Genomic DNA, 27,609 nt, shown 5'->3' on the forward strand with positions numbered 1-27,609 from the left:
AACCAAATGTTTTGTTTAACCCTTATAGCAATGACAATGTTGAACTGCAATTTTTGTTGGCATAACTATCTCCCTTAAAATACACTAAAGCCCTTGAAGATAGAAACTAGTTTACCTTACCTTGGTGCCCTTACAACTAAAGCAATATTTGGCACGTTATAAATACTGGTTGAATGACTGAATGAATGGCTCTGTTCATGTTAAGTCTTCAAACATCATAATTCTGTATAGACACTCCCTGCAACCATTTTATGGTTTACTGGTGCAAGTAGGAGTTGACTCTGTCCTTCAACCTCCACTTACTCATTTTTCAGATATGCATAAAAACCTTACTGTGTGCCTCGCAATGTGCTAACTACTGTAATCAAAGAGCAGTATGTCGTTGCCGCTGAGGATGTCGAGAACATCCTACCATGGCGCTTACATTACCTTTTTAGCATGGTGACAATTTCTTGAATGACACAAATATAAATAATCTAATTGTTTTAATCTCAATGGAGTAGACACTGCTCTAATATGAGAATAAAACCCGTTTATCACTACATGTAGTAATACTTGGTTTACATAAAAGCCCTCCTCTCTAACAGATTACAGCCGCTATCCCCATGGCACAGGTTACTCAAATTGGAGTCTCAGACTTACTCACTTTAAATGAAACAATAAATATGCTTACTATTGCAGGTCTTGTTGTATTTGCTGTTCTCCTGTGCAAACCCTTCCAGGCGACACTGAAAACGATGCTGCCAAAATTCTTGAAACCAAGGGTTTCGGAGGTTTGTTTCTGGCCGAAGCTTCAGATAATAATCATCAAACCACTTGACATCGGGAGATTGGAGTTTGATTGTGATTCCACCAACAGCTTCTCGCTGATATCCATCTGTTACATCATACCTGTCAGCCCATCCATCACTGTGGGGAAACAGAAAACCCTTCAGCTTAGAACAGATATCTCCTAAGAAAATAATTCCATTGGCTTTCCTTTTGAAAAGATGTCATTAAATAGCTACTTCAGGCCACAGCATGGTCCTGCATGGCACCTACATGATTCCTGAGATAGCAGCTTGTTAGAATAAAAAACGCCAAACACAGTGGAAACTTTGGGTCTAAGAGTGCTAGAAGGCACAAGCCTACTTACCTTGAACTGCAGGGAATAATCTAATGTTTTGGCAGAATTTTACTGGTTGCAAAATGCAGTGTATGCCTGGAAGCTGCATAATATCACCATTCACATTATTTACCGAACATTTTATAGCTAGGTCTAGTTAGCTTTAATTATACTTTTTTCTTTATAGTAATTATTATAATGATCATAAAATAAGAATGAAACATATTTCTAAAACATGCTTATTATTAATTTAACTGTCCTATAACATGTGACCCTCCCTGCCTCCCTCCCTCCTTCCCTCCCTCCCTTCCATTTCACAAATGAATTATAGAGAGGTTAAAAAAACTTGCTATTAGGAACATTCATCAGAGCCTCAAACTGAAGCCCTTTTAGCCCTTAGCCCATATATATTTTTTTATCTCATGCTGTTTCTCTAATGCACTTAAAATACACATATGAAATTGTGTTTTTTACAGTAGCGTGATTGAAAGAACACCTGAACAATGCGCCATCAGACATGGTGTCAGGGTGCATACTCCTCAATATCACTATCATTCTGCGCACTGATCACTCAAAGTAATCTAGGAATTGCACAATAAAAGAGTTGAAATCAGTGAGTTCATGTTATAATGGCTTGAGTATAACAGAATAAGGAAAAGTATTCTAAGCTTATTGAAAAATATGTGAGACATGACATTGGAAATAAAACACATGAAATGATGTTTGCATCAAATTTGTTCACACCTTGGGACATCCAGGGAAAAGATAAGGGCTTTTTTCATCCTCTCTCCCACTGGAGTTTGCACAACTAGTGCTATGCACATGCTGTGACCCAGTGGTGCCGTCCTTCCTTTGAAGAGGAGCAATAGCTCTTTCAGGAAAGATGGAGTCAAGGGGAAATTTAACAATGAAAAAATAACCTCAAAGAGGGAAGAGAAGGGATATGGAATGAGTTGAGTGGATGAATGGAATGGAGCCTCCTGAATGCTTCGTTGCAGTGTTTGGAGTTGGGTTAAGGGGAGTGGGCACTGGGGAAAGGGTGAAGGAAAGGATTTATATTAACAATCATTGTTTATTGATACTCAGATATTTATGTTTATCAGAATGTTAATTTCCTTTTATCGTCGTTCAAATGCATTTTGTCTTTTATACTTTATTTTTGTAGGCAGGGAGCATGCTCCTATATTTTGCATATAATGTCCATGCCAGCAGAAGTATTATGTAAGTAGTTAACATAAGTGCAAAGGGATTTCCTGTTTTTCAGTATACTCTTCCATATCAACTCTGACTTAAAAACTGATAGTGAGCGTTGTTCCGATCACTCACTGAGATATTCTAGGGGCTTGAGACAACTCAAGATATCTCCTAAGGCCTCAGTGGGTGGAAGAGGAGAAAAGAAAAACCAAAATAAACTATTTCTTCCTCTAAGTCCTCCTTGACAAGAAGGTATTTTATTAAAATTTATGTATGGTAAAATTTCAAAAACTTTTGTGGCAGATCTGGAAAAAAATAGTGCAATATGTTTTGTTCCAGTGTTGAATTTTGTTACTTCACACATCTTCCCTCAAGATTCTCATTTTCAGCTACAGAAGCTTTATTTAAAGCTGACAAGTTGAAATGAAGTGGGCTTGTTTGCCTCATTTTCTCCCTCTGTTTTGGAGGGTTTATTATATCCTTGGTATGAGAGTGTGGGTCTCATTGGCATTTGAGGAGAAGCATAGCGCAGTTTGAATGGGACAGGAATCTCTTCTTGTCAAGCACCCACTGTCAGAAGAAGAGAAAATTTAAATTGCTTCTTCTGCTGTCACTAGCCTGCTGTCATGTAATGTTATGATTATGAATATTACATAAGAAATGCGAGATTATAATGGGTCCAAGTTACCTTTCCCAATTAATTCATTGAATTTAATGGGGATTGTAAAAGTCTGTCCTCATAAACTTTTTTGGAGGTTATATTTCCATTAAAAAGTGTAAGAGGTGCATTGTGTTGATTTACTCATCTTTCGTCATGTGCTTTAGCTTTTTAAAAAAAGTAAAAATCTCTTTTCTGTATTTAAAACTTTAGCCAGAGATGATATTTTATTAGTAGCCTATAAGTTAGAATTGTGAATTTAAAATAATTTTGGTCCATATATTTTCATTCAACAGCAAAATAAAAATCATAGAGGATTTGTATGTAAACAGAAAATTCCAATACCTGTGTGACAAAACAGGGTTATTCTATTTGAATTTATTGGGGATTATCTGCCCTCTAAGTCTCAAGTAAATTCATTCTGGTGATGGAACTCAAAAATTAGAAAATTTTTAGTTTTAACTTACAGTTAATAAGCTCAGTAATTAATGCATATAGAAAGCTATTGTTCTAGGAACCAGGATGACCAGACCCACCCTGACACCAGGAGACCAAGCAATTTGACCTTTGGGCCCCAGGAGGATTGCAAGCAATGAAGATGGTATCTGAGCCTTTGGGACCCAGGGAAAGACATCCACAGCCCAGGACTCAGATGGGAGAGCGGTGTGGGGGAGTGGATGAAGAGGGGAGGGGATTAAGAAGTACAAATAGGTAGTTACAGAATAGCCATAGGGACGTAAAGTTCAGTAGGAAATGAAGCAGCCAAAAAACCTATATGCATGACCCATGGACATGAACAATGGTGTGGGGATTGCCTGAGGGGAAAATTGGGACAACTGTAATAGCATAATCAATAAAATATAATTTAAAAAGAATCGCCAGCCCACAGATGAAAGAATGGTAGGAAAATTGTAGGACTTCACCTTTCATCGATTCAATTTTTCCCTGAATTTCAAACCCCTCACCTACTTTTTCCCTGAATTCCAAACCCCTTACCCACACTTTTCTTCTCCTTATAAAAAAGGCTGGCTTGAGATGAGATATAAGACAGTCTTTTAGGGTACATAACCCACCGTCTTCTCAGATCACTGGCCATCTGAATAAAGTGCCCAGAAAGATGCAATCATCGTCTCTGCTTATTGGTTCTGGTAGTGACGGGCAGCACGAACGCTGATTTCTCCAGTTTCAGGTCCAGGGTGGCCAAGTCAGATGGTGCTATATTGACTTTAGGTTATTAAATATTTACATTTTCATAAAAATGTGCTTTTAAGATTTGTGTTAAGATGATAGAGTATCTGTAAGTAAGGAATAGTAAATTTAAAAGTAAGATAAAGTCCCAAGAGAAACCTGAGCTCACTTTTCTACTATGTACTGCTTTCTGCTGCACTGACAGTGTGGGCTGTCAAGACTGTGGCACTACTTTAATGCCTTTGGGTAACACATATTTCCCCAGACCAGAAAAAAAAGGGTAGCAGGATTAGGAAACAAACTGAAAATATACTGTATTTAAGGCACTTTTGTAGATTTTGTTTGTTTATGTGTATATGTGTATCCATGTGTGTATTGATCTATCCATCAATTGATCTTTCTATCTCCCTATCTAGCTATCTATCAGATTATTCACCCATCCATTCATCCATCCATCTGTCCAACTGTCCATCCACCTAATTTCTCTCTTCTCACTGGTTGGTATTTTTATTGATCTCCTCTAATCCATTTCATTATTTTCTTTCCAATTATTTGATAATGAGTCAATTGTCATTATATGCAGATTCTGCATTTTCAGAGTCACCTACTTGGTAAAATTTATTTTTGCGTGTTTTTGTTGATTTTGCTGTTCAAAATAATCCCCGATCATAGTGCTGATTTGTTATTGAAATCCCAAGCACAAGAGAGCTGCAATACACCTTGCATAGAAAATACCTACATACATGTAGCTGTCCAGATCTCCCAAAACCATTTGTTGAAGAGGCTATTTTTCTCCATTTTATGCTCCTGCCCCATTTGTCAAATATTAATTGACCATAGAGACATGGGTTTATTTCTGGATTCTGTATTCTATTTCATTGATTTATGTGTCTGTTCTTATGCCAGTACCAGACTGTTTTGATTATAGTGGTTTTGTAATATAGTTTGATATCAGATATTGTGATTCCTCCTACTTTTTTCTTCTTTGTCAGAATTTCTGAGACAATTTGGGGTCATTTATGGTTCCATATACATTTTTGAAATGCTTGTTTTATACCTGTTAAATATGTCATTGGTACTTTAAAAGGGATTGCATTGAATCTATAAATTGATTTGGGTAGTATGGATATTTTGATAATGTCAATACTTTGAAACTCTACCACCAATTTACACCATACACAAAAATAAACTCAAGATGAATAAAAGACTTAAGAATAATTGTGACAACAGAAGACTCCTGGATGAGAACATAGGCAGAACAATTTCAGATATTCCATGCAGCAATATTTTCACCAATATGTCCCCTAGAGCAAGGGATATAAAGGAAAGAATAAACAAATGAGACTACATCAAATTAAAAAAGCTTTTGCATGGTTAAAGAAACATCAGCAAAATTAAAATGGAACCAACCATATGGGAAAATATATTTGTCAATAATACTTGGACAAGGGTTTGATCTCAAAAATATATAAAGAATTTATATGAGTCAACACAAGGTAGACAAAAAATGGGTAAAGGACCTGAACAGACAATTCTCCAAGGAGGACATATAGAGGGCCCACAGGCATATGAAAGGATGCTCAGCATCACTAGCCATCAGAGAGATGCAAATTAAAACTACAGTGATATACTGCTATACACCAGTGAGAATGGCCATCATAAACAAATCAACAAACAACAAGTGCTGGTGAGGTTGTGGAGAAAAGGGAACCCTAGTGCACTGTTGGTGGGAATGCAGACTGGTGCAGCCACTGTGGAAAACAGTATGGAATTTCCTCAAAAAACTAAAAATGGAACTGCCTTTTGACCCAGTAATTCCACTGCTGTGATTATACCATAAGAATCCTAAAACACCAATTCAAAAGAACCTGTGCACCCCAATGTTCATAGCAGCATTATTTATAATAGGCAAGTGCCAGAAACAGCCTAAGAATCCATCAGTAAATGAGTGGATCAAGAACCTGTGGTACATTGACACAATGGAATACTACACAGCAGAAAGAAAGAAGGAGCTCCTACTCTTCATGTCAGCATGGACAGAACTGGAGAGTATTATGCTAAATGAAATAAGTCAGTCAGTGAAAGACAAATTCCATGTGATCTCACCTATAAGTGGAACCTAATCAATAAAACAAATGAGTGAGCAAAATAGGACCAGAGGTATAGAAATAAAGAACAAACTGACAGTGACCTGAGGGGAGGAGGTGGGGAGTAACAGGGGAAAGAAGGGGAAGGGTCAAGCCAAAGGACATGTATAAAGGACCCATGGACAAAGACAATGGGTGTTGGGGGGAGATTGAATGTGGAAGGTGGGGCATAGTTAGGGCAGGGAAAGTAAAGGGGGAAAATGGGGACAACTGTAATTGCACAACAATAAAAAAAGAAAAAAAATACCTATATAAAATCAGCTGCATTTGGGCATGAGTAAAGTGCTGTTTTCTGTGAGTTTAATATTAATGAATCAACAATATATATAAAATAAGGTGTTTTCAGTATGAACACACATAAGCAAGGTCATGTATTGAGTAGTTGAAAATGTTGTGACTAGAAGCTCCTGGCAACTGAGGCCTATATTTCTCCTGGGTGCATAGATCAGATCAGTATTCACTTATTCAGTGGTGGGTAAACGTTAATAGTAGTTATGTTCATAACTACTGTGAACAACAAGAATTGAGTGTACATATGAATTCTTAATTTGGATGTTCTTTTGGTCAGACTTCCAGTCTTTGGCTATAAACAGTAATTTGAACAATGAAACAGGAAAAACCACTTTATTTTATTTTATTTTTATTTATTTTTTGAAAAAAAAATAAATTACTTAGGTTGGCTTAATTAAAGGAGGAATCTTCAAAGTGTACCCACTCTCAAAACACCTCCTCAGTAGATACCATATATTCCTTTACATCTTCCCTGCAGACATCCTAAGGGCATGCTTATGTAGTAAAAATTTATTTTCATTTTTCCCCTAAGATTATATCATATATATATATGATATATATTGATGTATATATATACATATACATATATATACATACATACACACACAAATATATATATTCTGTGATCTGCGCTTCCTCCTTTTTCCTCTCAAACCCCAATTCCCATTATTTCTCATAGTGATCAACACATAAATATTTACTTCTCTGTTTTCAACAGAAGGTTCTTGTTTAAAATAAAATTGATGCTGGAATTCCCCTGTCAAAATTTACCTTCTATGTCTCTATAACTCTCCTTATTTTCTTCAACATTTGTGAAATATATAACTACTTGGGACTAAGTTATTTTGTGGTAATAAACAGTTCCAATATCTCAGTGGTTTAGAACAAAATATTATTTCTTGTTCAATGTTTAGGTTCACTGCAGAAGGCCTATAACTCTGCTCCATGTCACTCGCATTATGAGACCTAATCTGAAAGAACAGTTTCCTTCTGGAATGTGCCTATCTGGTAGAAGGAAGAAAAATGAACATAATGGAACCACACAATTGTTCCTAACTATGCTGATTTGAAGTGACACACATTTCATTAGCCCAAGGAAGTCATAAGGGCAAACCTGACAAGAATGGGACAGGTGTGTGTGATTTTTTTCCACAGAGAGAGTCAATGAATATTGTGAAGAAAAATATAATCTACCATACTGTGTGTTGAAACTGTATTGAAACTGAGAAAAATGTAAGTTAAATAGGTTTCAGACACTACACTCCAGAGGCTCAGAGTCTAGAGGAAGAATGAGTCTGGAGGAAAGACAAGTAAATAAATGACCACATACAAATAAGTTATTGTTGTAGGTATGAACCAAATACACTGGGGGAAATCATTAAATTGCTGGCTCACTGTTTGTAGAATGATAAGATTTGAGTTTTGGAAAATGTGGATAATAGAGCAATAATAGTACTTTAAAATATTCTAAATAAGCAGAAGGTATTTAGGAATCAGGGAATAGTAAATATTAAGCTTTGCAACTATGTAGCATGCACAGGATAGTGAACTAGGGAGAAAGTAAGCAGAGGAAGACCAATTTTGAATGGCCTTTTGTGCAATCCCATTATATTTCAGGTAATAGGGAGCCAGTGGTGGCTTCTAAGGTGGAAAATAAGAGGAAGAAGGATGAGAACTGGAAGTGGTAGCAGTGTGAGTGACAGATCAGAGCACTTATAGATGAGTGTTAGAGACCCAAGTCAGAAAATGTGTTGCTAAATTCATTAATTAGGTCAGATAGTTTTTTGGTGAGACTATAAGGTTTTCTATGTATACTATCATGCCATCTGTGAATAGTGATGGTTTTACTTCTTCCTTTCCAATTTGGATGCCTTTTATTTTTTCTTCATGTCTGATTGCTGAGGCTATGACTTACAGTACTATGTTGAACAAGAGTGGTGAAAGCAGACACCCCTGTCTTGTTCCTGATCTTAGTGGGAAAGCTTTTAGTTTTTGCCTTTTGAGTGTGATGTTAGCTGTAGTTTTTTTTAAGTATGGCCTTTATTATATTGAGGTATAAAGTAGTGGGATACAAAGTCAACATCCAGAAATTGATAGCATTTTTATACACCAAAAATGAGCTACCAGAAAGAGAAACTAAGGAAACAATCCCATTTACTATTGCAAAAAAAGTACATAGAAATAAATTTAACCAAGGAGGAAAAAGACCTATACTTGGAAAACTATAGGACAAAGAGATTGAGGAAGACGCAAATAACTGGAAGCATATGCCATGTTCATGGATTGGAAGAATTAACATCATTAAATGCCCATATTACCCAAAGCAATCTATAGATTCAATGCAATTCACATTAAAATAACAGTGGCATATTTCACAGATCTAGAAAAAATATTGCAAAAAATATATATGGGAAAAAAAGCCCCTGAATGACTTCCGCAATCTTGAGAAAGAAGAACAAAGTTGGAGGGAGTATATGACCTGATATCAAACTATACTATAAAGCTACTGTAATCAAAATGGTCTAGTAGTGGCATAAGAACAGACACATAGATCAGTGGAACAGAATAGAGAGCCTAGAAATCAACTCACATCTTTATGATCAATTAATGTTTGACAAAGGAGGCAAGAGCATACAATGGAGTAAAGACAGTCTTTTCAATAAATGGTGTTGGGAGAAGTGGACTGTTACATACAAAAAAAAAATGAAACTAGACTACCATCTTATACTATACACCAGAATAAACTCAAAATGGATAAAAGACTTCAATATAAATCATGATACCATAAACATCCTAGAGGCAAACATAGGCAGTAAAATTTCAGATCTCTTGTGTAGCAATATTTTTACTGATATATCTCCTAGGGCAAGGGAAACAAAGGACAAAATAAACAAATGGGACTACATCAAATTAAAAAGCTTATGCAAAGCTAAAGAAACCATCATTGAAATGAAAAGGGAACCCAATTCATGGGAGAACATATTTACCAACAATACATTGAACAAGGATTTAATCTCTAAAGTAAACAAAGAACTTATACAATTCAACAACAGGAAGACAAACAATCCAATCAAAAACAGGCAAAGGACCTGAACAGACACTTCTCCAAGGAGAACATACAGATGCCCCATATAGACATATCAAAAAATGCTGGACACCATTAGCCATCAGAGAGATGAAAATTAAAATCTCAATGAAATGTCACTTCACACCTGCCAAAATGGCCATCATTAATAAATCAACAAACAATAAGTGCTGGCGAGGGTGTGGAGAAAAGGGAACTCTAGTGCACTGTTGGTGGGAAGGCAGAGTGGTGCAGCCACTATGAAAAACAGTATGGAATTTCCTCAAAAAATTTAAAAGTGAAAATGTCTTTTAACCTAACAATTCCACTACTGGGACTATGTCCTAAGAAGCCCCAAATACAAATTAAAAAGAATATACGCACCCTTACGCTCATAGCAGTGCTACTTATATTACCCAAGATTTGGAAACAGCCTAAGTGCCCATTAGTTGATGAGTGGCTAAAAAAACTGTGTTACATTTACACAATGGACTACTATGCAGCAATAAAAAAGAGAAGGCATTCTTACCTTTAGTCACAGCATGGCTGGAAGTGGAAACTATTATGCTAAATAAAATAAACCAGTTGGTGGAAGACAAATATCATATAATCTCACTTATAAGTAGAATCTAATGAACAAAATAAACTAATAAGCAAAATAGAATCAGAGACATAGAAACGTGGAACAGACTGACAGCTATAAGAGGGGAGGGGAGGGGAGGGGTCTGGTTGAAAGAAGGTGAAAGGACTAGTTGAAGAACATACCACAATGACCCATGGGCCTGGGCAACAGTTTGTGGATTGACTGTGGGAGTGGGGAGGCAGGCTGGCTGAAGAGGGGAAAAGGGGGGGAAGTTGGGACAACTCTAATAGCATAAACAATAACATATTATTAAAAAAAACAAAGAAAATGTGTTGCAGTGGTCAAGCGAACCTATGAAGGATTGAATTAAAGCAGCAGCAGCAATGAGGAAGAGTCTAGGAATCCCTCAGACTAGATGTGTAGAAAAGAGGGAGTAGTGGGGGTTTTCATGGTGTATGGGAGAAAATTAATGATATTGTAGCTCCATGTTCTAATATGCAAAATATAGGAAGAGATCAGGTTGGAGTAATAAATGAAGAACATAAATACACATTGGGGTCTGCAATGATCAGATTTCCCTTTATATGCTCTCTAGCATTTCTTTTCTCTTGATTTCTATCTAATTTCTATAACACTGATTTGAATGGTAAAAATACAAGTTAACACTTTCCTTATGTGTGGTTCTGGTACCATATTTAACCCACTCTATTCTGTTCATGTTTTTGTATGCCAAATAGTAACTACTGGCACTCAAACAAATGAGAAATAATGATAATTATAGAACTGTAAAGACCTAATACTCCATACCATTATATGTTTATAACATAAATATTTTAATTTAAAAAATATTATTTTATCATCCATTATAAATTAAAGCAACAAGATAATATTACATAGCTATTAGAATAACCAAAACCCAGGACAAAGACTATACCAAATGCCAAAAGAATGTAGAGCAACAGAAATTCTTACTCATTAGTGGTGGGGATGTGAAATGGTATAGCCACTTTGAAAACAGTTTGGTGGTTTCTTAGAAAATAGAACATAATTTTATTAAATGATCCAGCAATCACACTTCTTGGCATTAACCCAAAGAACTTCAGAACTTATATACACAGAAAAACCTGCATGTATATGTTTAGAGCAGCTTGATTCATAATTGTAACAACTAGGAAGCAACAAAGATGTCCTTCAGCAAGTGAATGGATAAATAAACTGCTACATCCGGACAATGGAATATTAATCAGTGCTAGAAAGTAGTGAGCTGCCAAGCCAGGAAAAGACATGGGGAAAACTTGAATGCATATTTCTGAGTGAAATTATATGACATTCTGGGAAAGGCAAAACTATGGAGGCAGTAAAAAAGTCAGTGGTTGCCAGGGATTAAGGGGTGGGGGCAGACAGAGCTATGATGAGGTAGAACACAGACTTTTTAGGACAGTGAGACTACTCTGCATGATGGACACATGTACGAAATCAAGAGTGAACCCTAATGCAAACTGTGGACTTTGGGTGATTTGCGTGGTAGGTTCATCAGTTATGACAAATGTACCACTCTTGTGGAGGGAGTTGATAATTGGGGGGGGGTGCATTATGCCTGTGTCAGGGCAGGGGCCATATGAGAAATCTCTGTACCTTCCTCTCAATTTTCCTGTGAACCTAAAACTGCTCTAAAATAATAAAATCTTTTAAAAAATTTGAATGATCATTACATCTCTTTTGGGTGTCATACTGAGAAATATGCTACCAAATGAGTTTTCATTTTTATCTTCAACACCAACTCTATTCAACTTTTGAAAGAAATATATTTTCTTTTATGAAAATATATTTTCATAAAAATATTTTACTCCTATAGAGTTTCCTCTGTGATCTACATATGATGGTGTCTCTAACTCTGAAAGGCTTTCCCACCATCCTCATCTTCTGAAGGAGGGGTCAACTCTCTGGTTGTCCAGGCAACTGCATAAACTAATAGCTTAGTACATCTGTAATTAGTTACATGCATGCTAGCTGAGAGAATGTCACTTCCCTCTGCTATATAATAAACTGCACTGAGGATGCAGCCAACCAGGTCTATTCTGTTTTACTGCTATTTCAACCAGTATCTGGCATATGGCAGGTGCTCAATAAATATTTGGTTAATTAATACAATACATGAACAAAAGCAACAAAAAAGATGAACTGAGAGGACATTATGCTAAGGGAAATAAGCCAGAGAAAGAAACAAATACCACGTGGTATCACTTATATGTGAAATCAAAAATGAAGAGGAAGGAAGGAAGGAAGGGAGGGAGGGAGGGAGGGAGGAAGGGAGGAAGGGAGGAAGGGTCATAGAAACATAGAAACAGGGAGTAGAAAAGCGGCTGCCAGGGTCTGCAGGGGGGCGGGAAATAGGGAGAGGTTGGTAAAACTTTCAGTTATAATTTGAATAAGGTCTGAGGATATAACGTATAAATGGTGAATACAGTTGATAATGCTGTATTGTATAAGTGAAATGTGTTAACAGAGTAGAGCTTTATGTTCTTGATTTCGAAGAAGGTAAATATGTGAGGTGATAGATGCATTAAATAACTTGGGGGAATAATCCTTTTATGATGTATAGGTGTATAAAATCATGTTTTACACTTTAAATATCTCATAACTTTATTTGTCAATTAGACCTAAATAAAGCCAGAAAACATGAGAATAATAATAAAGTAATATAATTTAAAATCCATCAATACCTACTTAGCCTAGTATTTTCTAAATAATATGCTTCAACTGTATAGCAATATTGGCCCAACCAAACTCCATGAGATGTATTCACTATAAATGCTGTCACGGTGTCAAGCATCTGAAGAATAACAGCTCGGCATCATCAGTTATGATGATTGGTTCATTCAGCAAACAGTTGTTTATTGAATGTCTAGTGTATTTCTAGAATGGCACCAGTCACAGTGCATAGAAGGGTAAGCCAATGAGAAATGACCCTTTCCTTCTTAGTACCAGGTCACACTAGCCTGCATTTGTAGGACTGACAGGTCATTATGACTTATCTTCTTGAAAGGTCTTAAGACAATTCGTGACCACTTACTTCCTGGTTCACTCCAAGCCTTAGTAAAGGAAAGCAGTGAGCTACGCAAACAATTGCTTTTTGGTTAATTCATTTATTTTTACCTTAAAACAGGTCATCTCTCCCTTCCTCCATATCCCTGCTTTTTGAGTGGTTTCTTTTTCCTCTGCCTCCTCTCTCTTCTATCTCATACCAAGGGAAAGTCAGCTTTCCTGGGTGACTTTTTGATGGACTTCATCATCTCCCACCCCTAAGTCAGAGGACAGGTGGGGAAAGTGACTCTTGGCCCCTGACTATGTCTTCTCATTGCTGCCTTAAATGTGGAGTTAGTATCATCCATTCATTTATGTCACTCAATTCTAATCACCCTTAGTCTTGCATTCATCTTTAGTATTCACTTTTATTGTCCTAGAGCTTTTACCACTTGGCTCACATTTTTCCTTCCAACTCTTTATTGTTTTTCTTTGAAATGGAAACCACATTTGTTATTATGGGAGGAAGTATAATGGCTAAGAGCACAGATTCTGGAGTCACACCGTTTGGGTTTGAATCCTGACTCTAACACTTAACTGTGATTTAAGGCAATTGAATATCTCTTGCCTTAGTTTTCTTATTTGTAAAGTGAGTACTAATAATATCTACCTTACAAGGAGTATATAAGTTAGGACCCATAAAACACTTAAATAGTTACTGGCACATGAGAAAGCACTTTAAAATGCCATTACCATTATTATCCTTGGTACTATTAATATCCAAATTGTTGACTATTGACGTTCATTTCTGGACATACTGGCATCCACACATAGTTCTACCCTGAACTTAGTTCATAGCACATAGTTCAGCTTGTCCCCAGCCCTACTTTACTCTAAGATTTCAAACGTTGTACTTCTCTCCAACTATAAAAATCCCTCCTCATCTTTCTCACTCTTGAAAACTCCCAGAACTTTCTCTCTCATATCTTGTTTTAAATCACCGATTCCCTCCCAATTATTCTAAACATTAGCAACCTAACTTCCCAGACTTTAACTCTCATAATTTTCTAATGAGTCTTAATTAGTCTAAACTTAACCTCTCCTCTCCTCTTTGAACACATACATTTAATAGCTCTCAATGCCCAGAGATCGATGATCTTACTTGTCCTTTAATAACTAAATTTACTCATATAAAGCACACCAAGTGGTTATGGCTATAAAATAATTACTGCAAGATTTACAACCACTAGATTTAATAGCAAAATACATTTCTGAAATGTGGAAGTTCCTGGGGACTACATGCTAACAAGAATAAAAAGAACTCTTAGAAAATTATGAAGAAAAATGTTTCATGCATTATTGAATGTTAATATAGAGATGCTACATAACTTTAAACTTGGTATCCTTTATAAAAATCTAAAACTTTACAAGGCAGCCAATATAATCTTTCCTTCCTTTTTTGTTTTTTTATCAGTCTATGTTTTAAGTTACTGCTATGGAAAACAGAAGAATATATGTAGAAGGAGGTGACCCTTTAGTAACAGTCTTCCTGTTCTGTTCATTCCATTAGGCATGACCTGCTTGGATAGGCATCGATGACTTCCAAACCATTCGACGTTTCCTCATTTATCTTATAGACCAAACATCTCCTTTCCTTTTTTACTCAATCTGTCCACAAAAGTAAAATTCATTAGGTTTCTAGTCACCGAATCGTCTCTTATTAAAAATCACATTCCTGTCTTGTCTCCCTGAAATTATTCCCTGATCACCTCAATTAGTATTCTGGGTGTTTTCAAACTTTTTATTCTTACATTTACAATCTTCTGATTTATGTACATAGAAGGCTAATCACATGCAATGGGTAGAATTTCATTATTTGTACTCTCAATTGGCAACACAATTATTTAGTATAACTCTGCAGAGTTTTGTGGGAACCATCTGCCATGAGCAAATAACATAAATAAATAACCTCAAAATCTGTTTCAAAGGAGCAATATCAGACCAAAAATGTAGCCACAGAATGACTATTCCTGAAGTCATTAAATTTGTACCAGGGATGTGAGGGGAAACGAGGGGGAGACTCGTCATGGGTGGGTCAGGCACCCTTAATAATAATAGACTATAATAATAATAACTATTCTTGCTCACTGAACTCTTCAGTCCTGCTCATCATCATGATATGGGTACTGCTGACACCAACCAGGCACGTGTTGTTTATTGGAGACCCAGCATGCTGATCCTTATTTCTTAAATGTGTCACTCTTTCACACCTCCAAGCCTCTGGGGATGATACTCCCTCTGCACAGAGTGCCTTCCTTTCACCTCTTCATGTGTCTCATGATTCGATAAAATCCCACTCGTTCATCAAGCAGACAGTGCAAGCTTCCATGCAACTTATAAAAACCTTTCTCAAGCTCCCCTGGGCTAAATAGTTCCCTTCTTTCTACTTCTAAAACACTGTAATATTTATTCCTTTATTCACTGACCAGGTATTGGGTAACTCATATTCTACATGAGGGGGCAGAGTGGTGGGCAAAAAGACAGGGTTTCTGATCTCAAGGAGGCAATGTTATGATGTTTTTAGTTTTCATTTATCATAGTATTAAAGTTAGGCACATTCACTTCTGTTTTCCCCAAGCGGACTATACATTTTATGGATGTTTCTTCATCCTTATGTTTATTATAATGTCTGGCACAAATTAAGCACTTGAGATGTTTAATATAACTTATTAGAAAATTAGACTTTAAGAGGCAAACTTCAAATTATAGAGGAATGCTGTTCAGACAACTGCGTATATTCATTTTTAATTGAGAAAACGATGCTGCTGGATGTGCCTTATAAAATGATTCTGAAAGGCTAAGTTGGTTCCCCCTCCAAAATGGTCCTCTCCTGTCTCTACCTGATGCTATTAAGGTATTAGAACATTCGAACATTCATTAAACCACATCCCAGAGCTTTTATTTTTTTGAAATCTGTTTGCAACCCACATAATTATTATGGAAACTGCTGTTCTACCCACATGTAATCATCATCCTGCCAAATCTCTTACCAATAGCATTTTAACAGATATTTTGGGATTTTTTTCCCCAATAGTGGGAGTCTTCTGACTGCTCTGCTATCTTCATATGATATTCATTTTCTTCCTCCCCTGGGGGCGTAGAAGGTGTTAGAATCTCTAAATAATAGTGAAAAGCAAGGAAGGATATTATACTTTTAAATAAAATTTCTAATGAATATATGCCAGTCAACATCAGTGAATTGTTTAATTCAGAAAAACAAAAAAACAAGCACAATGTAGAATTTTTGAGAAAATGGTTAGGGTATTTACTGAAAATCAACTGATTTCTGGGGTTTGTGAATCTTAGTCTTTTAATTTTCAAGGCTTTATACAGAATAAATAGATGCGGACTGGAGGAGCTATCTGACAACATTCAAAAGAAGGGTGACGAGTCAGGAACCTCAAGTTTGCTGTGTGTCTAGCATAGGACAGACGATTGCCATTGTGCTACTTTTCCTAATTCCCTAGATTTTACCACGCAGGAAACTGAGGCTCTGAGGGATCAAGTAATACAACTGAAATCCCACAGCCAATATAGAGGGGATTTAAATCCAGATCTTTCCAGCTCTAAAGCTTCAGCACTTTCTATACTTCATAGAGCCTCCAAAATAATGGCATGCAGTGACGAGAGCATGGAGAATGTTTCTTAAGGGAGATGCTTCAGAGGCATGTAATGGAGGACAGGGACCATAGGGTTGGGACTGTATAGGTAGAATTCTAACACAGCATCCAAGAATCCTGCTGTCTGGTATAACACCTGTTTTCAATTTTTTTTCAATCAAATACTAATTGCCATACGTGCTGCTGTGAAGGAATTTTCAAGATGTAATTAAGGCCCCAAATAAATTGACCTTAAGATAGGGAAATTATTCCTCAGCAAAGCTGACCTATCCAGGTGATTCTTGAAAAGGGTTCTGGCTCTTCCCAAAGACATTCAATCACGAGAGGGATTTAGTATGAGACTGCTGCAGGAAAAGCTCCACAGCTGGCTGTGAAGATGGAGGGAGCCTTGGGTGAAGGAATGCAGGTGACCTCCAGGACCTGAGAGCTACTCCTGGCTAACAAGCAGCAGGGAAATGGGGACTTGGGTCTACATCCAAAGGGAATTGAATTCGGCCAAAAATTTGAATGTTTTGGGAAGCAGATTCTCTCACAAGGCTTCCAGGAAGGAATGCAGCTGGGGAACACCTGATCTCAGCCTTTTTATTTTTATTAATTTTAAAATTATTTTACTGTTGTTCAATTTCAGTTGTCCACATTCCACCCCTCCTCACCGCCCCTCACCCCAGCCAAACTCACCTCCCTCCCTTCCTTCCAACCTCCCCCTTGGTTTTGTTCATGTGTCCTTTATAGTAGTTCCTGTAAACCCCTCTCCCCACTGTCCCCTCCCCACTCCCCCTTGGCTATTGTTAGATTGTTCTCAACTTCAATGTCTCTGTTTATATTTTGTTTGCTTTTTTCTTTTGTTGATATGTTCCAGTTAAAGGTGAGATCATATGGTATTTGTCCCTCACCGCCTGGCTTATTTCACTTAGCATAATGCTCTCCAGTTCCATCCATACTGTCTCAAAGGGTAGGAAATTTTAATCCTGAATGGTGAACACACTTATGTCATACATGGACTCTCGACCTTCAGAAACTATGAGATAAAAAGTGGACATTTTTTAAAGCTGCTGAATTTGTGGTGATTTGTTACAAAGCAGTAGAAAGTTATTACCAAATCCACACCTCTTTTCTATATTTCCTCACTTAGAAGGTCAAGCATATTAATTTTGGAAGGAATACAATCATAGGAGGTCTGATCTAACTTTATCTTTGGTCAGAGTAGACTGACCTCCAAAGACTTGGGGAATCATAAAAACTGATGAACAGTATTAACCATTAGAAGAGATGGAACATCCATCCTGCCTCCCGTAGGCTCTAGGACGGCCAGTGCTCTCCCCTCTGGTTTCAAGTCTTGTCCCTCCGGAAATACTTCCTTACTATACACATCCTTCAAAGAGGATAGGCTAAGAAAATGTGTAAATAGGTTATTTTGTGAATTACACAATCCATTGTGTCTCTTGGCATATTATAGTCATTTGAAGAAATGCAAAACTTGAAGCGATTGCATGAAATGTGCAATATAGAGTAAGATAAATGGTTCAGTCAAAAACAGAAAGCACATTATGAGTAGGGTATCCATAGCTTTATAGAGCATTTTTTATGTGTCCTCATGAAGCTTCCTTGCTCAAATAACCTTCCAGTTCTCAGTCTGCAAACTTCTTTTCCACTGAATTGTACTAGTTTCTCCTGTTACTGCTGCTGAACTAAACACAGTGTTTGGTCAAACAGTCAGTACTTACTGTTTGAACACATTCAATTTCAAGCAATGAGGCAGACTTCGTGATGGTGTTGACAAATACAACTGCCACCCTCCAGGTGTTTCCTTTCCTTATTTCTTGTAACAGGTCAGGAGGGACTTCAAATTTTGATCTAATATATTTCCTCATACTTTGCTTAACGTGCTGCAGTATTTGACACTACTCTTTCATCTGGCAAAGCCTGATGGGCAACTCTGCATATGCCGATTTCTTTGTAGAGTGCTGCATATAAGGAATAAACGTAAGGAAAAAACCTCACTCCCTACTCATTCTTCAGCACTAGAGCCTGGCAAATGCAAACTTAAAGAATAACAGAGATTACATATTTAGGGTATGCTATCTGCCAGGTATTATATATGGTATAATCTTGTGAGGTAGATGTTCTTACATCTTCACATTTCACATTAGGAAACTTCAGCTTGGAAAGTAGTAAATCCACAAGGGCTATGCAGGATTCAAACTTAGTCTACCTAAATCTGGAAACCCAAACTGAACCTGTACAACTTATTAATGTGGTCTTTGACCCAAATCTGTGTCCAAAGTCATCTAATTTTGTATATGAAAATGTAGAGTTATTTTAATTTTTATTATATACATACACTTACACACCCACCCCCATAGCTTGGAATTGTTTTCTTTTTTATTTCCTCCCCGAAACTGTAAACAGAGAACTGCTTTAAACCACTGAAGTCATCTTCTGATGAAATACCCATGTTTGTAGTGTAAGGAAAATTATGAAGAGTCTCACTGTTCAGAAGGGAAAGCACTATTACAAAATGCTCAAGAGACCTTGATATCTGTACATAAATGGAGAATGGACCATCTTCAATTCCCATTTCACTCAGAGGCAACACGTTTTTCCATGACAAAGTATCCCCATGACACAGACTGAAAACAAGTCAATTGTTAATTTCTCACATCTATCAGATACGGTTTACCACTGAACATTTACAAGCTGTAGAAGACCAGTGAGTAATTGAGAATTGTTCTGGGTGTGAGATTAAGTTTCAGAAATAATCATTATATAAAAAGCCAGACAAAAGTCAGAACCTGAAAGTCTGAAAAATATAGATGCCATATGCCCAATAATTAATCCAAATAGACCAAAAGTGTAAATCATACTAAAGCCAAACAGCTACTTCCATTTCTAGCTATGATAGATTAGACAAACTCCCTCTGAAAACAGCTGGAAAGGCTGGATAAACTTTAAACAAAAATGTATTGATGCTGTCAGAAAGCTCTCTGGTCAGCTCGCACTCATGAGACTAAGGTCCTGGAGAGGATAAAACATGTACTGAGGTAAAACTTAGCTTTTAAGGTATGTGACAGTTCCCTGAAAGGCAAGGAAGAGAGGCTAAGAAGTTGGAACAAAAGCAGCAGGTGAGGCTCCAAAGCTGACATAGCTCATTGGCTGGTGACCTGAATCTGGCAGAGATACCAACTGAGCTCCCTGTTAGGGAGGGCCACCAGCTTGACTCCACAGATGGACAGGGCTACTGGCTGCAACCTCTACTTGGGTGCAGCTGTGAGGAGGTATCTGGTCTGCCAAGACCTAAATGCTAATTGCTGTAAAGCTCACCCTCCTTCTCTCTGATTCCATCTGATTCTGAGAAGTCAAAACCCACAGATTTTCCTAGTTATCTCAGTGAGGTGAGACCCAAGTGTGCCTCCCAGGAACTACCCTGCAATGTTGGGGGAGCTAGATGTCTACCTTGGGCTCTCCCCGTACCCCCAGCAAACCCACAGACCTAGGGAGGCCCTCTCACTGTGGCTCTATGCCAGCCTAGGAGAGGGGTGATATGGTCAGAGAGTAGCTGCTTTTACTCTAAATGTGGTCCTTCTCAGCCTGTCTTCTAGGGGTTACTTCAGCCTTACTCCTAGGTTCTTGGATTTTTACAGTAGTGTCTTGTCTATGGGTAGCTGTTAGTTGGTCCTCTTGTGAGGACAACTGAAATCAAGAATATGTCTCCATATTGATTATGTCATGGTGGCCAGCAGTTTAATTTTTATAGAAATTTAAACATGAATGTGACATAGATCAATATATAGTTTTGATAGATGACTCTTTTATGCAAATAAACTTGAAGAAATAAAATCAGCGTACTTGTTAGGAGGCTTCTGCAGTAATTCAGGTGAGGACTAATGAGGGTTTATAAAAGGGAAGCGATCATAGAATGAAAAGTAAGGGACTAAAGTAAAAATGTCTATATTTAGGAGTTCAAAGAGGCAAAGTTTGTTGATTAATATTCTGCAGAGTGTGAGGAAGGAAAGGGAGTCTGGAATGGCTGAATTTTCTTATTTGAGTGACCAGTAACATTTACTAAAGAGAAATGTATGTCAGGAAGCTTAGTTTTAGATATGCTGATTTTGAAATGTTTGTAAGACACTCAAGTGGATTATGTCAAGAATGCATACTTTAAAGCCAAAGCGGGGAAGGATTGAGGGTGGCAGGTGGGGGTGGGTGGGGCAGGGGAAAATGGTGGGGGGGGAAATGGAGACAACTGCACCTGAACAACAATAAAAAAATGCAATTACACATATAGTATGAATTTAGAGAAGTCTAGCCTGAGGTATTTAATTTAAATGTGGTCAACAAAGCAGTCCTTAGTGGAACTGTTACAGGAAATACGATTACCCAGTGAGAGTGTTATGCATGATATGAGCAAGGATGAAATGCAGAAGTCCAGATAATACCAACACTTAAGGAATACATGGAGGAGAAGATGTCCACTTAGGATTTTGATGAAGAAAAGGTAAGGAGGGAAGAGAATAACAGTGGGAGTAGCGATGGGGAGTGGAGTGCTAACAAAAAGCCAAGGAAGGCAAGGGCTTCAAAAGGAACAATGTAACTATCTTTAGGATCTGGCAACGCAATTGGGGAGATTTGGTGGAATGGTGAGGACAGAAGCCAGATTTTAGTGGAGAGAGATGAAGGAGAAGAGAGGAAGACGACCAAGCTGATGAGGATCAGGACAGGATTCAGTTGCATGCTTTTCTCTGGTAGTTATCCACAGCTTAGAAACACAGCTGTAGCAGGTGGATTATGGAATGGATTTCACTAGATGAGTGAAGCGTAAGATCAGGTTTGCAAGAGATTTGAAGGTTTGGTTGGGAAACTGGTCTGATCAATGAAATACGGCATAAGATTATTGAGAAGGTCAGGCTGGCCTGGAAGAAGCTGAGATATTGGAAGGGATAGAGAAATCATAAAAATGACAAAATTCTATAAGAGCGAGGCCATAGTAAGGACAGCGAAAATAAGAGACGGTAAAAGCAAAAAAAAAAAAAGGATGCTGAAAGTGAATTAAGAGATGATAAAATCATGCTTATTCAGTGAGCTGGATACTGGATTTACATTTTCTAGGTGACGGAAGAATTCAGGATGTGCCATTAGACATGTGCTAGCAGAGATGGGGCATTTATTTTTCTTACCCACCATGCAACACTATTCTTTTCGATTAAATTTCACTTCAATCAATTATTTTTAAGCTCACATATATCATGTTAGATTATAATAAAGAAATTTTTACTACTAGAAGCTCTTGAACAGGCATCAGCAAACATTTTAATAACAAGGAAGTTATTTTGTTTGTTATTGTTATTTGTTGAATTGTTTTAACCCAATGTGATGTTCATTGGATGGGCAGAATATTTTAATCTAAATAGGTACATCGCCTTCTTTGTCTTCTCTGCTAACAAGAAAAGCACTGGTAGTATCTGTCCTTTAGAGCAGTTACGGTTTTACACAAAGAGTCACACACATGTACACATGTCAGTACACATGCTAACATATGCAAGCATGCATACATGCATGTACACCCAGATGTACATAAATTAGCAGAGGAAAAACAGAACCTGTTATTTTTAGTAAGCATCCCTTCATCCGAGTGTTGATTCCTTACAGGATATTGTGCAAAGAGGAAAACAGTTCCAAAGAACCAACACAATATGATCTGCAGTTATAAAATTATTGGCAATGAGGATTACAAAGTTTTAGTCACAATTCAACACAGAAGAGTCAACAATGTAAATAATCAACACTGAGTTTGAAGAGAAGCAGTTCAGTCATTCTGCTCTGGACCTGTGTCTGGTGTTGAAAGCCACCCAGAGAAGCCCGGCAATTTAAGAACAGTTTATTTCCGAGTTGTAGACTCATTTGTTTCTCATCTGGTGAAGTTCATTTATTATTGATATTTTTGTAGGTGGCTAAAATTGCTTTTTCAGTTTGTGATTGCCCCTAAATGGTTTAAATGTACTGGCTGTTCATGTTTTTAAGGTCCAGTTAGAGCAAAACACATGTTTCAGAAGTAAAAAGAAAAAAGTTTTGGGAAGTGTATTTTATCTTTAGTAGAAAATATGAACCCAGACAACGAAGAAGAATAATAGAGAAGGGTTAGACAGAGCCAAAAAGTTCGTAGTTTTATATCGGGAAACACCACACTATTTTGAAGAAAAGTTATAATTAACAAGCATCCATGTGCTATGGATTGTGGGAGTACGTTGCAGTGTTTGAAACAAGCAGATGTGAGGACAAGGGGTAGACTTTCCAGAGAAGCACTGAGAGGATTCAGTGAAGTACGGAGGAAGAATCAGCATGTCTTGTTCACATGCTGGACCTAAGAAATGTCAGAGTGAAGTAGATAATCACTCTGAGTCCTATCTGAGTGGGGAAGGGGTGCTGAGGGTCACTGACCTCTGCTGCATTTTAAATGATTGACCGCTTCTTCCTTGAAAATCTGTTACCCCGTGGGACCACCCTTTCCTGGCACTCCTTTTACTGCCCTGATTGTTCCACTCTCTGGAATTCTCTGGGCCAGCCTCCGCACCTTGGGGATTAGTGTTCCCTGGGGTTTTGTCTTTGGCACTTTCTACCTGCACTTTCATAGAGTCTCACGTTTCATCTAATGACTTCAATTATCATTTTTTATCTAGTTATTTCTAAATCTCTACCTCCAGCCTTATTATATTTCCTGAGCTCTAGATTAGAGTATTCAACACCTGTGAGATAGGTTGACCCAGGGGTACCTCTAACACAACTTGTCCAAAACTATAATAGTTATCATTTTCCTTGACAGGAACATTTGTCCTTTCTGCTGGGCATATGGATGCTAGCATTTTCCCTCTAATTGTTCAAACCATCATCTTAGTGGAGGGCCAGTGTCACTTTTTTTTTTTTTTTTTTTTTAAGGATTGCCCCCTTCTAGATACAAAGGCATTGTGATTCCATGTCCTTACTATCTTGGGAACCTATTTTCCCATGACCACCCAAGTGATGAATTTATTTTGGAACTCATCCTTTCTCACTTAGAATAGGTGCTACTGGTCTTCCTTTGCTATTATTGGAAATATTTATAAAACACAGATTAAGTAATATGACATCTCTGCTTAAACATTTTCTTTGGCTCTCTCTGCCTTTAAATAAAGGCCAGATTCTTAACAAGAACACAAATCTTTCATGTTGTTGTCCTTGCTCAATATTATCTCTCATCATTCTCCTGTTCTCTCTGTATGCCCTGATTACTTTAAGTTCCTCCTAGAAGATATCCTGAATTCTTACTAATTCTCTCTACTACCAGTTTTAATAATCATTCATGCTAGCTTAGTCACACCTTCCCCCCCTCACTTTATTAAATTTGACCTTATTTCAGATGCCTTTTCTTCTAGGCCTTTTATAATCCTACCTGTCTAAAAGAAGGATGCATTTTTGTACCATAAACACCCTGCGCTTAATTCCAATTTAGCATACAGCACATGCATTTCAATAGTTTGCATGCCTCTTTTCTTCAGGAAAGAGCAGTTAACCCATTGCTTGTCAATGAAACAGGGACTCCTGAATACTGAATAAACAGAAGGAGTGTGATGATTTTCAAAGATGAAGGACTTTGTTATGAGAAGGAAAAGAGAGGTATGCTTCCCTCCTATGAGAAGGAAAAAGAGGTATAAGTTTAAATGACTAAGGATTTTGGAGGATTTGCTGAACTTTCAGGCTTGTGGGGTATATGAGAGGGGAAGTAATATTTTCCAACTTCAAGAAGATTAAAATCCTCCTGGTTGACAAACTTTTGATACACCAAATAATTTAGAACAACCTGGGGCTATAAGCAAATGTCAAGTGCTATGATGCACACAAGAAGAGAAGTTCAGCAATAAGGGATATTTAAAGGAATAAAAAGGATAGTCAAAGCAGGCTTTAAAGAAAAGAACTTGAATTGAGTTTTTATGTGTTCATAGCTTTTGTGTAGGCTGGGAAAAATGGGATATTTCAGGTAAAGGTACCACCAGGAAAAGAATGGAGATTTTCATGGCATGTGTGAGTGGTGGTAAGAATTCCAACTTAACTATTGCCTCTGTGAGGATCCAAACTCTCCAAAGATTCTGATCAACAATTACCACTATTTACCAGATGGTTCTATCAAGGTATCCCACCCTCATCTGAAGCTCTGTACTTAAAATCAAACTTACCTTCTTAAAAAAATCAGACTTATATTCTTTACTCCATAGCCACTTGGCCTGTCTAGATTTCTGTCAAAGTTATCTAGACTTCAAAACTTGGTTGCATTTTTCCACATCCCTCACCCACAAGTCCAGTAATGACCTTGGCACATAATAGACACTCTATAAATGTTTGTTGAAGTAAAAGGAAAAACTCTGGAGTCCAACATGACCATGTGGAAAGATATACATAGGGCAGATGGATTGAGTGTGGAAATGCAGAAAGAATACATGTTAATGTTGAGGGTCTGGGCATCCTCATATATGAGAATCACTCACAGTCTTTAGAGAATTAGAAACATCGAGTGCTTGGAACTGCGGGTCTGGTTTCATGAACCTTTAAATAAAAGCCCTGAGGTTAATTCTTATGGAGAACTAGTCAACAGGAATCATTAGGAAAGTCAAAATATTTTGTTCTTTTGGGAAGGCATCAGCATTCCATAAAACTTAATTTAATGCCTTGAATTTTATAACACTCATAAAATTTAGTCTATCTAATTTAGTGTTTTATTCCCCTAATTCATGGGTTTTATAACTATGATTGACTAGAGTCCCATTTCCGTCCTTTCCAGAGCAATGTAGTGAATGATAAATTCTCCAAAGACATAATTAATTTAGTCTTCAATGAGTTATTTGGAAACTTAAATGTTTATTAGGCACCTACTATATATCTTTGCTACTGTTGAGTTACAATGACAAATAAGAAATTCTTTATCCACTGTCATCTGACCTCACACACAGTTAAGTTCCTTGGGGGCAGGTATTATATCTTTGTTATATTTATATCTCAAAACTTGGAAAAGAGTAAAAACACTGAATAAACATTTGCTGAATTGATGGATGACAAATTACACATTACAAGGGCTATCATGATTTACATATGCATAGGATGCTACAGGAAGTATAACAAGAATGATAATTACTTACTGCCTAGAACAGAGTATTTCAGAGGATAGATTTCCAATTTTGTTGAAAAATTTTTGAACAAAAAAGTGACTAAGACACAGTGAGTCCTTCAACTTAATACTCCATTGTTGTCAAGCTAGTGGAAGTGACTATTTTTTAAGTGAAAATTAAAGACTTGATAACTTTATGGATCTTTAAAGTTAATCTATTCAAATAATCAACACTGATTTGTTTCGCACCTGTTGTGTGGTCAAATGGTGACCAAAACACGTACATTTTTGTTGAAAGAACTCAGTGATTATTCCCCTGAAATTATAGAAAATCAATTTGTATTTGGAAAATGAAAGTAATCTGTTCTGATTACCTAACTTTTTGAAAAATACTTGAAAGCTGTGGAATTGCAGTTAGAGTAATGACATAACAAGTTGTTATATAAATGGATCACATTATTTTATTGGTGGACAACCTATAATTTCACACTTTTACTTATGTTAATGTCCAATGAAGTTAATTTTCTATGCACATTTATGTGACTAGAATATGTGTGTGTGTATACACATATATACACACATATACACATATATATGTGTATACACACATATATATGGACTTTTTCCATATATCTATATGATGCAGCCATTGTTAATATGAGAATGGTTTGCACAACATCTATGTAGCCCAGCAGCCAAGGAGAGTGGACTGGAACGCACATGCATGAACAATGACGACTTCACTGTACTAGTCAGTGGAGACAGTAGTTGCCATTGAGTGAGCATGTGTACTGTGTGGCTGTCACATTAAAAATGACTGAGTGAGTAGAGCAACAAATCTGCATCAAATTTTGTGATAAGCTAGAACATTCCTCCACAGAAACTATTCGGATAATTCAGAAGGTTGCAGCCATGGGCAACTGGTGATTGGCAGCTTCATCATGGCAATGCAGCTGTTCATGCATCACGTCTTGTGCAGAGTTTTTGGCTAAACGTCAAACCACCCAGTGACTCAGCCCCCCTACAGCCCAGATTTGGCACCCTGTGACTTCTGGCTTTTCCCAAAACTAAAATCATCTTTGAAAGGGAAGAGATTTCAGGGCATTGATGAGATTCAGGAAAATACCACAGGGTAATTGATGGAGATTGGGAGAACTGTGTGAGGTCCCAAGGTGCCTGCTTTGAAGGGGACTGAGGCATCATTGTCCTATGTACAGTGTTTCTTGTATCTTGTATCTCCTTCAATAAATGTCTCTATTTTTCATAGTGCATGGCCGGATACTTTCTGGACAGGCCATATATGTGTTGATATTGTATATATGTACATATAAGTGTGTATGTACATATGTATTTGTATGTGTATGTGTATATATATATATATATATATATATATATATACACACACATATAATTTTTATTCAGTTGTACATTTACAGCAGCATCCAGAAGACCAAACTTATAGTGGCTGGTGTTTTTTTGTTGATATTCACTCTTGTCCTCCCCTGCTGTAAACACATTTCAGTTCTAGAGATTGGTTTGGATTGG

General features: G+C 37.2%; 1 protein-coding gene across 2 annotated transcripts in view; it reads right to left on the reverse strand.

The window, feature by feature from the left end:
* Positions 1–27,609, reverse strand: part of GRM5 (glutamate metabotropic receptor 5) — a 440,621-nt gene that overhangs the window by 119,182 nt on the left and 293,830 nt on the right. For both annotated transcript variants that reach the window (XM_024572722.2, XM_053925460.1), the window contains exon 4: positions 674–909. In XM_024572722.2, the coding sequence (XP_024428490.2) occupies positions 674–909 (236 nt within the window). The remainder of the gene's footprint in view (positions 1–673; positions 910–27,609) is intronic.

This window comes from Desmodus rotundus, chromosome 5, assembly GCF_022682495.2.
Source record: "Desmodus rotundus isolate HL8 chromosome 5, HLdesRot8A.1, whole genome shotgun sequence".
NCBI lineage: Eukaryota > Metazoa > Chordata > Mammalia > Chiroptera > Phyllostomidae > Desmodus > Desmodus rotundus.